The sequence below is a fragment of the Biomphalaria glabrata genome, chromosome 1, assembly GCF_947242115.1.
Source record: "Biomphalaria glabrata chromosome 1, xgBioGlab47.1, whole genome shotgun sequence".
NCBI classification, from domain to species: domain Eukaryota; kingdom Metazoa; phylum Mollusca; class Gastropoda; family Planorbidae; genus Biomphalaria; species Biomphalaria glabrata.
Window position 1 is genome coordinate 87,531,333 of NC_074711.1, and position 13,643 is coordinate 87,544,975.

Sequence of the window (13,643 nt, forward strand, 5' to 3'; positions counted from 1 at the left end):
GTCAAATTATATAAACAAGAAAACATGAACTTACATGCATGGTAAGCACGCAAAAGAGAAAAAACTGGATTTGTTTTTAATTGTACTTAAAAATAGCTTTCTGCATTTTTATTTGCAACGGAAATATCAGTCTCGCGAGGACCTGCCCTCTTTCTTGACAAATACGCAGCAGTGATTGGATGGCTGACTTTTTCATTTGCATGATGTCAACCTGAAAATGTCAGATCCTTCCGGTGCAATAAAGAAACTTTATATTTCTCTCCACCGTTTCTCTACCCTGTTGTTATTATGTGCAAGTGTGCGTGCGCGTTGTGTGGGGTTGTCTTGTGTGCGTTTTTTTTTTGTTGTACATTTGTCTGTCTGTCTGTCTGTCTGTCTCTCTCTCTCTAATGCATAAATGTGTATGTAGATGGTTTCGCTCAGTTCTGAATATCTCAGATTTAAGTCTGTGACCTACGATGATTTCCGACACTGATGTTGTAATTTTGTCAACACCTTAAGCCTGGGTTAAAAGAAGCAAAACCAGTGTTTAACTGCAGCCAGCAATTTGCAGTTGCATTTACTAGAATGTAACCTTGCGACAAAGGTTAACTGTATCGTGTATCTAGAAGCTCTTGGTTGGATCCAGCATTTTATTCAGAACAGCCCCCTGGGTTACATATCTGTTTGCTCTTCTTCCCTAGTTCCATTAGAGAATGGAATGGGTTGCCTGAATCAGCCTGGATAACCAACAGCTTAGCTTGATTAGCATGCATGACTAGATTGACACATGAAATGCGTAGGGCGTAATTCTCTTCTTTTTTTTTGAAGTAACGTCTGTAATATGTAAGATAAGATAAGATAAGATAAGATATAAGATAAGATAAGATAAGATAAAATAAAAAATAAGATAAGATATTCGCTGCACTGAATTCCGTGGTGATTGACGAATGTTTTATTCTCGGAACACATGGACACATGGTGAGATTCAGACGATATGTGGACTGTCTTCTCTTACCAAATCTAACACTTATTCATAGAGTCAATGCCATGAAAAGATTATCATCACTTTATCATGTCGTGTTGAAACACTACGCTTGACTTTGCCTATCCCTTTGCCTATCCCTTTGCCTATCCCTTTGCCTATCCCTTTGCCTATTTGCTCTTTGGGTCACCACAAATGATCTGTCAACTGTCTTTCTCCATACCTCCCTGTCTTTTGTTTTGAATAGGATCTCTTTCAAATGACAGACCCGTCCATTCTTTAATTGTCTTCTCATCGCTTTCTCTGTCTGCCTCTTCTTTTTTTTTTCCTGGTACAGTTCTCTGACAGGAATGCCTTTGCGATCTCTTACATTGTGATATAACCATATAGTTTTAAATAACCCAAATTATGTGTCTTTTGTTTGTTTTTTTGTTTGTTTGTTTTGTTTGTTTGTTTTGTTTGTTTGTTGAAAAAATGGTGTGGGGGGAGTTACATAATTGTTTGATTAAAATGGAATCCTCGAGAACAGCTAGTTACTATTTGTGCAACTATAAATTTATACTCATGAAGCAATGGTCAACATACATTATGTTACTAATATTGAAACCTCAGGTGGCCGGATGGATAAAAACTATATTACTAGCACTGCAGTATTGACTTTTAAAATCGCACCCTTTGAAGTTAAAATGACCACCACATCGTGTGGCTGGCGTGACTGTTGATGACACGTGAAGAAAGGACAAATGACATTTCAGCTGATCAGTTGGTCCTTAACTTGTGGCGTGCAGTTGTCATGGAGATTTAGTGTCCATTCACATCTGTTGTTCTCTTCATAGAAAAAAATAGAACCCCCCCCAAAAAAAACGATGGTTTTAGATTAACGGGGTATGCCGCCTCCACATGAGACATTAATATTGGTGTGGTCCGGTGTGGTCCGCACCTTTCACACACCCCCCCCTAGCGATGCCTCTGACCAACCCCCTTTCTTTTCTCTGACGTCTCTCTCTTGGGGAGAGGGGGGGGCTACATCGTAAGCCTTAAGAACCATCGCCGTCACAGTCAAAAAGTCCATTAGTCCACAGCGTCTGACAGGCCAGGGCATAATCTGGTGGTAAGCCCTTGAATAATTTACACCGACTGTGGTGTGACACTTGTTGATGGCCACGTGATCTGTCACGTCACTCACTACTACTGGTGTCAGAAGCTTGTTTCTTTACAACATGAAAAAAACGGTGGGGGGGGGGTATTAAAAGTAGGCCCGGGGGGGGGGGTTACACAAATTCTTATATATTTTAAATGTATTCCCAACTTAAAACAATGTTTGCAACCAGATCTAGACTTTGATGATGATTTAAGTTATCTTATCTTATATGATACAGAATACAGACATAAACACGAATTAATGCCTGATAGATTGTTTGCTAGTCAAAATGTGTTCATTCCGCTGAACGACGACCATCTTTTACTAATCAAACGCTCTACAACTCCGCCAGGCGGATGTTGACGAGAATTGCGAAAAAAAAATGGCGTCTTTCATTCACAAAGTAAGTTCGCCAGTGCGCATGTCATCAAACACACGAAGTGTCTGCAGGATGTACCGAATGCTTCGAACTAATTGAATAATTTAGGGAAAAAAAGCATGTCGAAGAGGCCTCATTCACCAGTCGTAAACAAACACCCAAGAGCCTCGTGCTTCACTACCTTTCCTATACAGCCTACAACCTAATTCGAATGAACAAAGGATATCACGTGACCGTTTTTTTTTTTCGTTATATTATCAATGGTCATCACGTGACCGTTCGTTTTTTTTTGGTGAATGAGGGCCATTGCGTGTAAAAAAAAAAATTGCAAAGTTATTTTGCCAAAAATTTTCATCTAGATTCATTCATTGCAGATGTACTCATGGCAACATTTACTTCCGGGTTAAAAATTGTAATCATCTTCAATTGTACACTCAGTGTGAAGAAACCAAGTCAAGAGGACTGGGAGGGGAGGGTGGAGGAAGGAGGTAACAGAGGAGGGAGGGAGAGTGAACAAAAACAGTCTGTGACGTCATATTCTCCTCCTCTTTCCTCCCTATCTGCATCTTGTGCATAATGTTTTAAACATTTTTAGAGCATAAAACGAGACGTGGACTAGGCTTGGGGGGTGGGGGGGCGGGGGGGGGGCGGTGATTACGGTTGAGCTAGTAGGTCAAGGCTAGCTCCAACTTAAGGCGAACAATGTCAAGAGAATCAAATACACGTTTTGAAACATGCGGGGCCAACTCCCCCCCCCCCCCCCCATTTAATTAGTTAGGAGAAAGAAAGTGTTACATATGAAACTTGGACGATCTCCTTCTGTACTGTGTAGTTCTACATTCCAAGGTAGGTGTGGGAGGGGGGGTCTAAAAATATGGGCTCACAAGGTTTATATATATAAACGAACAGCAACACACATTCCCTAATCCGCTAAGGAGACTAACTCTCACACATTACATCACATATCCACAGTTTTAATACATTTTGAGCAAAGCTTTAATAGTTACTACAAAATGAGTATTTAATCAATTAGATAAACATTCTTTTCGGTAATAGATCCTTATCCTGTTCTATGTTTAAAACAGTTCAAAAATTGATATTAAGATGTAATGGCAGATTCGTAGCTTTTGCTTCACCATTGAAGAAAATCTTATTTTTGAACGTTGCTCTGTATTGTAGATTGCTACAACTAGAACAAAAGTTGACTAGGCAGTTGCTAGGTCTTGGTCTCCTGAGGTCAAGCACCTGACCACTTGCATTCGTTACACCAGGACAATGGTATGCTCCTCTGCTATGCTGCCACCCTTGCGGATGGACCATTAAATGGAAGACGAAACTCCAATAAGGGTGGCAGTGTTGTTTTTCAGTTACAATGAACGGACCCGGACTTTTCTCTTCTTAGCCTCTCCAAGTGAAATTGCTATTTTATATTTAATTAATTTATCTTAAGAGTCCCTTCGACCAGAGAATAGTCCACCTTTTTTTTTAAATGGCCAAGACTCTGTCACTCGTGAGTCTTCTTATTCGTAGATTGTTTTCCCTTAGTCTTTGATCTGTCTTCTTGAAAAGGGGGTGGGGGGGATCTATTTCATACGTTTTTATCGAAAATGGCGCTGCACTGTGGCGACATGTTAATTATTATTATTATAATTATTATAATTATTATTATTATTATTATTATTATTATTATTATGTTAGAAAACGAACGAGTAGTCATTCTCTGGCGCTGCCAGGGTCGAGTTTCGCTAAAGAGAAACAAAATTCATCGTAGTCCCTTTAACCGTTTCCTCTAAAGAACTTTCTGGTGATGTGGCAGGTCTGCAGCAGTATCGCCCTCTGACAGGCTACAAGGATGTTCCTAGGAATGTTAAGGGCCTTGAAGGTGTCTGTGAGGTCAGTTGTTATTATCCCCTCGGTTGATATAACAATGGGGTATATTGTTGTTTTGGACAATTTCCATAGACGCTTAATCTCCAAGCCTAGGTTCCCATATTTTCTTTGTTTTTCTATCTCAGTTTTTCTTAAATTATGAGATTATTATTATTATCTTTATTATTATTATTATCATCACAGTATCAAAACACATTATTCAAAGAAAGATACCAACGTCTGACTAACAGATGTGCTTCGACCTTGAACGGTGTTAATGTTTTTTTATTCTTCTTCTTCTACACTGAATCTACACACTCCCACCAGATGAGCGGTGCGTGTCTTCTGGCCTGGCATATGCGTACCAGTGGCCTGGGCAGGCCATGACGTCATTCGGCTAAAAACTGGATCTGGATTGCCCTCTCAGACTGTATTCACTCGTACTCTGAACAATAAGGGGGGGAGGGGAATAGTAAGAGAGAGAGAGAGAGGTAAAGGCTGAGATGAAGAGAGAGAGATAAAGGCAGAGAGGAAGAGAGAGAGATAAAGGCAGAGAGGAAGAGAGAGAGATAAAGGCAGAGAGGAAGAGAGAGAGATAAAGGCAGAGAGGAAGAGAGAGAGATAAAGGCAGAGAGGAAGAGATAGAGATAAAGGCAGAGAGGAAGAGAGATAGAGATAAAGGCAGAAATGAAGAGAGATAGAGATAAAGGCAGAGTGGAAGTGAGATAGAGACAAAGGCAGCAATGAAGAGAGATAGAGATAAAGGCAGAGAGGAAGAGAGACAAAGAGACAGAAAAAGGGAAACACATGAGACAGACACAGATGTATAAAAGAGACAGAGAGTGAGAGGGGGAGAGAGAGGGAGAGAGAGAGAAGGGGGAAATTAGAAAATGAGAAAGAGAGACAAAGCCAGGGAGACGAAAGAGAAAGAGACATGGTGAAACAAAGAGAGAGAGAGACAGAGAAACAGAAAAAAAGACACAAAGAAAGAAACAGAAAAGAGAGAGAGAGAGAGAGACGCGATAAACAGAGACTGAGAGATAGTAAAACCCACATTAAGAAAAAAGAAACAGCTTTAAACAATCTTGGTCGTAAAATAAAAGCGATGTGGAGATATAAAAAAAAGGAATCAAAGATATGACATAAAATATAAGTACAATGACCTAGATCCATCCAACAGGGGCGACCGGTAAATACCCGCGCACTATGACTCCTCCCGCTTCAGGGAAAATATGTGTCCGTAGTTTGAATACCGAACTAGCACCACAATAAAATTTTCGCTCATAACCCCGACATACTATAGGGGCCCTAGGCTTCTTGGCTGATGCAATCCAACTTAAATAGTAACAAGGCGTCATCAAGATACACCTCGAGAGAAAGAAAGACTATAAAAGAGAGAGAGAGACAGACAGACAGAGATTTGTATTGATTAGGGGTAACAAAACAATACATTAGAATAATAATTCTCTTTTCTCTTTAAGTGGCCCATCGCTTGATTCATCTCTTCCGTGTGTCGAGGGGCTGTGTTCAGTTCTACTGCACGAGCGCAGAGTGGATTAGGGTAGTGATAATAGCGCCCTCCTCCCGCCACAGCGTGCTGATACCAGCGCCCTCAGAGCTCTCTAGGTTATCGGCTTTGTTATGCAGTGCCTAAACTAAAGTGTAATTAACAGGAACACCCAGATTCTAGGTATTTAGACAAAACCAAAACCCAGTCTTTTGTCATTGTCACTTTTTTTAAGATACGATAGATTTGGGTAGAATATAAGGTATCAGGGAAAATTTAAGAAGTTAAATATAAAAATACTTTCTATTAAAAAAAACAAAGCTTGAAGTATAATTGTATCAATTATTTGTACTATTGTCACCAAGTAATCTGTAATAGATCAAGAATAGCAATAATAGATTAGCATAATAATTTTTTTTTCTGGTTAGGTGGCTTATTGCCTGATTCACCTCTTCCGTGTATAGAGGGGCTGTGTTCAGATCAATAATACATTTATTTTTTTTTTAAGCACAATTTCATGTTTTTAGTATGATCATTACGCTATGGTCCAATCACTTGTGTGGAAAAGGGGGGGGGGGGAGAGGGTGTATCCGTGCTGGCTTTTTAAAAGCAATTTTTTTTTAATTGTTGAATTCAAACTCGAGGGTTCAAATCTTCTCGATGGAAGGCAAACATGCTAGCCACTCAGCTAGAGAAGTCCTAATGAAGGTGGTAGTTTTTATAGTTATCTATTGTTAGTTTCAAAATTTTAGGTGGCGACCTGATTCTCTACACAAGGCTTAGCCATTACTGTCTCTATGTCAAATAAAATTAATTAATTATCACTGTTTGATAAACAAAAAATGGATTCCTATGTTATTAGGGACAATGAATAATTGTGCAAAGTTTCAACATGATCTGAGAATAAGAAGCGGTAGAAATAACGTGTACAGAATGTGTACCAGAGAGATATATACACGGTTGATATCAGCTGGGGGGACTTAGATCTAGGTAGAACTACTTAGCAAGAGAAGCACTGGTAAATTCTGCCCCCGTTCTGCTTCTCACAAGGCGCGTTCAACAAAGTACGGAAGCAAAGAGTAGATAACTCTTTATGTGGAGTTGGAGGTGGGAAGGGGGACGGTGTGTAGCGTGATGCAATGTCCAGAGGCGTGTCTTGTAAGTTTTTTTAAAGATTGTTTACAGTTCACAGTGAGGGCCACCGTCAAAGTTTTTCTTTCTATGTTGAACATGGAAATAAAACTCTTAAGAGATTTTACTTTTATCTTTCAATCCAGGACAGATAACTCGCCTTGAACATTTGTTTGTAAATAAAACAATGAGGTTATCTCCTCTTGTCTTTAGTTTTTGCTTTACTTGTTTGATAAACTCTTTTAACGCTCTCTCTCTCTCTTTCTCTCTCTCTCTGTCTCTCTCTCTCTCGTGTGTGTGTGTGCATCTTTTGAAAATAAATTTTCAGAAATTTCATGCAATGATGCTATGCTCTGGTCGTGTGTAACTCTCTCTGGGCCGTCGTCTCGATGGTCTAGGGCTCAAACCCTGCTTGCGCCTTCCACCCGCTGTCCTGAGAAGATTTGGCCAATGTTTAAACAATTGACTTACTTGACTTAATCCTGTGCACTCCCAGGGGAGCATAGGGCCGCCCCCCCCCCACATCTCTCCACCGAACTCGGTTCTGAGCAGCTTTCTTCATCTGCTACCATTTCATTCCAGTACCCTCAGCTTCACTGATGACTGACCTCTTCCAGGTCTGCTTGGGTCTGCCCACTTTCCTCTTTCCTTGTGGGTTCCAGTCAAGTGCCTGCTTTGCAACATTGGTAGCTGGTTTTCGCAGGGTGTGTCCTATCCAGCTCCATTTTCGTTTTGTGATGTCTTGGGCTATGGGCTTTTGTCTAGTTCTCTCCCACAAATCGATTATAGTTAACTTTTCTGGCCACTTAATTTCTAATATCCGGCGTAGGCATCTGTTAACAAAGGTCTGGAGCTTTTCCATATTTGTTTTAGTGACTCTCCAAGTTTCTTAGGGTTTAAACAAGGATACTACAAATTCTAGTGACAACAACATATTCCTAATGTATTGAAGCCTTTTCGCTCTGGCGTAAGCGGGTCGAGAAAATATATGATGTATTCATCCTAATTTCGATGGTCCAATGTCTAAAGTAGGTCAAAGATATTTCTGTAGATGAAGGAATCATCTCTACGGCATACATGACTTTAATTCTGTAAGAAGAAATCACGACAAGTTAGAACATACATTATTAACACATATTACAGCCTAATTTTATTAATACTTCTACATAGAGTGGTATATATGAATCTTATTAACTGAAGGACCCTATTATAAGATTTATTTTTTTTTTTGAGGTTTTAAAATAGTAACAATACAAGAGAATTTTATCTTGTTAAATTCATTTCTAATTAGCTCCCTTTCAATCTTCAATCCTCTGTTGAAAAACGTGAATGTGCGCGAAACAAATGCGCAAGTAAACTTCCTGTCTGCACATCTCTTGAGACCCTGGCGCGCGCACTGACAAATTAGGATTCTCTGAAATATTTTCATGAATTGTCAATGTATGTCAGTCGTGCTTAAAACTACAAAAATTATATATAAATTAATGTCTTAGAAAAAAAAAAACAAATATCTGAATTTCCCCCCACCACCCAACTTAAAACGCTGGAAACGCCTTGTATAAATAAAGAATGCATTATAATCAGACTAGAAACAGCAACTAAAAACGTACTTTGGTTTTCCAAGTACTTTTAGGTAGCCCGCCTCTCCCCCCCTCTCCTATTTCGCTTATCTTGAATGTGTGGTTATACCCCTGAGAGTATTTTAAAAAGTGTTTTTTGTTTCGTAACGTGTAAGTTGAAATCACTTTTAAATCATACATTTACTTAATATAAGTTATTAGAAAATGTGTTTACCCAATGCTCCAAAAGTCAGCATATGTTTAACAATTTTATTCTCAAACCATTGACTCAAACCTGAAACTTTGCGACATGTTTATACATAACCTAAATACGCGAAAGGAGAATCTAAAATCGACCACCGGCAGACAATTGTTATGTCTGCTCTGGATGTGGCAAAATATGTAGGTCGCAGCTGGGGCTGCGTAGTCACTTGAAATATAACACTCTTCATTAATTTTTGGACTCGAACACAGGCCTTATTATTATTCTAATTATTCTTAATCTAACTGCATATATTCTTGGTTTCCAATAAACCCTATAGCGTATCAACTTAGCCAGGCTTATATAAACCTATCTATGTTAAAGAACAGCCAGTCTGATATAAACCTATCTAGTATTATGTACAGCCAGGATGATATAAACATATTCTTATGAACAGCCAGGCTGATATAAATCTATCTAGTATTATGAACAGCCAGGATGATATAAATCTATCTAGTCTTATGAACAGCCAGGATGATATAAATCTATCTAGTCTTATGAAGAGCCAGGCTGATATAAACCTATCTAGTCTTATGAACAACCAGGCTGATATAAACCTATCTAGTCTTATGTACAGCCAGGCTGATAAAAACCTATCTAGTCTTAGGTACAGCCAGGCTGATATAAACCTATCTAGTCTTATGAACAACCAGGCTGATATAAACCTATCTAGTCTTATGAACAACCAGGCTGATATAAACCTATCTAGTCTTATGTACAGCCAGGATCAATTGTCATTGTAACTTATCCATTCTCATTAATCTATTCAGTATCATGCAAGTAGACAGAGTTTATCATAATCTTTTCTTATAAAATTCAGACGTTACTTCAAAAAGAAGATGTTACGTCCTACGTGAGTCCCTAGGTCATGCACGTCAATCAATGACTTAAACTCTGCCAAGTCACTGGTTTTCCTGGCTGTCTCAGGCAACCCATTCCAAGCTCTAATAACACTAGAGAAGAAGGAGCATTTGTACGAATTTGTATTAGCATAACCATTCCCAACCTCAAATAAACCTACCAAGGTTCATATGAACCTACTTAATCGCATATAATCTCATGAAGTCTCGTTCCAACCTTCACAGATTACGGCTGTTATAATCCCATTGAGATCGTCAAGTCGGGGATTGAACTGTAAATTGTATCTATAGCTTTTAATACCCAGGCCAGGTCTATCCAGTTTTTTTATATGTCACATCTTTATTCGTTTGTAATCAGATTGTCAGTTTGAAATAGATTGTGTCATTCTGAAACATCTTCAAAAACTATGAAAAGATCTTTACGATGTGAGTGAATTCTACAAAGTGTTTCTCATGATGTGAGGACTTTATAAGTCATCTTAGGCAGTATTGTCTGAAAATTATTTTGCGACATTGACTGGAAGCAATGAAGCGATCTCTTCGACAAGGTGCCCGTTTCTTCCACACGCCCCTCCCCCCACAACCTTTCCCCCCACATTCACGCACCCACTCTCTGGATTTCATGACTATCTTTAGTTCTGGAGTGGATCTTTGCATGCAGCAAATTAGTCCCGTCAGCAAAGTTTATATCTAAGTCTTGTGGTTACATTTTTTTGTACTTGAGTAGCAGCGGAGGAAATGATTCAAAGCGACAATGCAGTGTTTCTCATCATCACGCGTTGTGTACTAGATGTACTTCTGTTTGTACTAGCTATATGCCCCGTCCTTATCAGTGCAAATATTATAATGGGACTAACATCAGCGCCTAAGTAGGCCTATTACTTTATTTTATACTGCATCAGATTATGCTTAATTACAACATACCAATGTGATTTGTGTGACTTTTGGATTTAAAACAGGTTTAGATGTGTGGTTTTAGAGGAGTATTTCTGTGATCTAATGTCAAAGTTCATGTCATATCATTAGGAGTCAGTTTCTTCTATCGTTTGGATTTAATAATTTTGTTTCATTTTTTATATTATTGAACGTGTCCACCACAACATAGCAACCATTGGCTGTCTCCAGGGGCGTGTCGCCGCTGATATGGGGTGCACCCCAAGCATCCATGTTAGTCAGACAGGTGTGGTGTACTGCCGAGAGTCCGAGGACTCCAACTCGCCCCATCCCTCCTCGCTGAACGCCACCTTCCACGCCGCTTCGGGGCACTCCCACGTCATCCGTGGAGAGACCACCGTCATCGGCTTGGCTGGAGAGGACCACGTGCACAGCACCACACCTGCAGGTCCCACCTTGGCCACCTCCACCGTGGCGGTGACGACGCTGTCTACCACTCGAGCATCCGGTAGAAACAGCAAGCGGTCGTCCAACGCTTCGAACCCAGGAGGACTAGCAGTCAGTTTATCAGAGGCGGAGACGCAAACTAGTCGACACAGCATGAAGGTAGGCTCATATGTCATAGTTTAAAAATCGGTGTAAATTATCAAAGATTGTCTTTTGATAATGCCATGAATTATAACACTGTTTGAATGCTTTCGAGATGAAGCCTCTCAACTGGAGTCCCCTCAGTAGTAAACCTGATCTGATAGATATACTTTTTTTTTTTTTGTGACGGTACGCACCGGTACGGGGGGGGGGAAAAAGTATTACTTTTTACTTTTCTTGTATTTTAACGTTTATTATTAATTTATTAGTAGTTCCTGTATAAGTTAGGTAATCCATCACTGTGCACCGGCACCTATTTTGTTGCAAAAAAAAAATAACTACTGTATATATTGATATATAAATAAATGTATCATAATGCTTCATATGCATTTATCATTTAATAGCTGATTTATTTATAAATATTTATAAATTTAGATTCAAATATCTTGTAAAAAAAAAAGACTTAAGTTGATATTTTAAAAAAAAGTCTTTTATCTCTCATTTTGACACAATTTTATATCTACCCTTCTGCAACGCCAGTATAGTGTAATTTATTCCCATGATTTCTATCAAGCAATAAGTGTTGTACAGAGGGGTTACGTCTTTTGGGTGAATTGTATATCTTGTCAATCCTTGACTCAATTGTGTTCTATCGTTTAATGGTGTCAAAAGAAGTAAAATGTGACGACTCGAATCATTGTTTATAGTCTCGTAGTGATGGCAAATCTCGTGTTGCCTTGCTTCATTATCAATGACGTAACACTTGGGTGACGTCTGGAGAGCTGTAACATAACTAAAGACGATAGTGAACACTTTTCGGACGTGACTACAGGAAGACCCTTGAACGAACGAACTGGTGCTAATTTTTATATCTCTAAGTTTCTTTACATACAAATTGTGACTATTACAAGAGGATGACGTCATTCTCAGTTTATCAAGCGCCTTCTCTTTACGACATTTGTACGACATCTGCAAATGACGCGTGCCAATGTTATTCAAAGCCACCACAGACCATAACACATTTTCGACCATTGGTCAGCAAAAATGATTACGATAAAAACTTTTTGAAAGGGAGAGCCATTTGCGACAATTCAACATGTCCTTAAATTATATACTTCAATTATTCAAACTGTTAAAATAATCTCTGCACAAATATTTTTCGAACTTGAAAAAGAAGACGTGACCTAGTGATGGGGAATTTCCTCCAGTTAATGACAAATGCCAAGGGAAATTGGGTGACATATCCATACGATATTTATTTCCTCTGGTGTCCTTGTTTTTACCCTTAGAAATATTTACAGCAGCGGTTTCAACCTTTTAAGCTCGGTGACCCCTTTTTTACAATCCCCAACTCTGCCGCGACCCCCCCCCCCCCCACACACACATAGGCTACAACAATAGATGAATAGACAATAACTGTCCATATTTTCGATGGTCTTAGGCGACCCCTAGCAAATCGTCATTCGACCCCCTAAGGGGCTCGCGACCCACAGGTTGAGAACCCCTGATTTACAGGCATGAATGTGGATAGCGAGGTTAGGAACACAATTTAGTCAGGGCTTTATTTTATGTAAAAAAAAAAAGAGCGCTAAAACAATGTTTCTCCCTCGAAGTCAGAATTAAAAAAAAAAAATCTCCTTGGCACCTCACAACGAAGAACCAATGATGCAGCTTTCAGTTTTCTCTACAGGGCCGGATTTACGACAATGTTAGACTGTGCGGGCGCCAAGACCTCACCTTTAAATGGTACCTCCACATTTTTAAAAAAGTGTAACAAAATACGCATATTAATTATAAGAAAAAAAAAACACATTTACAAGTATTCTAGTACGTTATTTAGCAATTTGACGTGCTTTTAAATTTATTAAATCATATTTAGTGCATTAAGTGGGAAGTCGGTACGGGTCTCCACAAATTCTTGTCAACGACCTTTCGCATACTAATTTGTTGGTCTTACAATTTTCCTGGTCGTGCGTTTTGCGCGCTGGACTGTCGTTTGGATTTATCGATGGTCCCGGGTTCAAACCCTGCCCGCTCCCATCTCCCCCGTCGTCTTGCGGGAGGTTTGGACTAGGCAGTAAACATGTAAAGTGTTTTAGTACACTTGAAAGCGATCACCTCTTCTTTCACATTTGACTATGTTAACCGTGTTTTCTTTTTTTTGAGGTCAAGATAAATATATCTTTCAGCGGGGCCCTAATTTTGTATTGCCTTAGGTCTTCCTCAGCTTATGGATCTCCTATCTTAGGGCCCCCCGAAATGGCGCCAATTTGTGATTGTATCACTTCAGTCTTTTTTGTGGGGGAGGGGGGCGGCGGGCGGGGGAGTAATTATCGTCTGACTCAGTCTCACGGTTCATGTGAACACTTCAAAGAGATCGAAGTCATGATGTTGAATTTGTCAATTTATTTGCATATTCGACCATACACTAAATCAGTCAGGCGTGACGCAGCTTATTTTAAAATACAAGATCTTCTTTGTAACTTCCC

The 13,643-nt window shown here is 39.4% G+C and overlaps 1 protein-coding gene across 2 annotated transcripts in view; it reads left to right on the top strand.

Annotated features, from left to right (window-relative positions):
* Positions 1-13,643, top strand: part of LOC106065025 (high affinity cAMP-specific and IBMX-insensitive 3',5'-cyclic phosphodiesterase 8B-like) — a 213,708-nt gene that overhangs the window by 65,362 nt on the left and 134,703 nt on the right. The window contains exon 1 of one of the 2 annotated variants that reach the window (XM_056018355.1): positions 10,381-11,172. The exons of the other annotated variant lie outside the window; for it this stretch is intronic. Coding sequence (XP_055874330.1) covers positions 10,816-11,172 — 357 coding nt within the window. The 5' untranslated portion in view covers positions 10,381-10,815. Of the gene's footprint in view, positions 1-10,380; positions 11,173-13,643 lie in introns of those variants that run through there. 2 annotated transcript variants of the gene reach the window in all.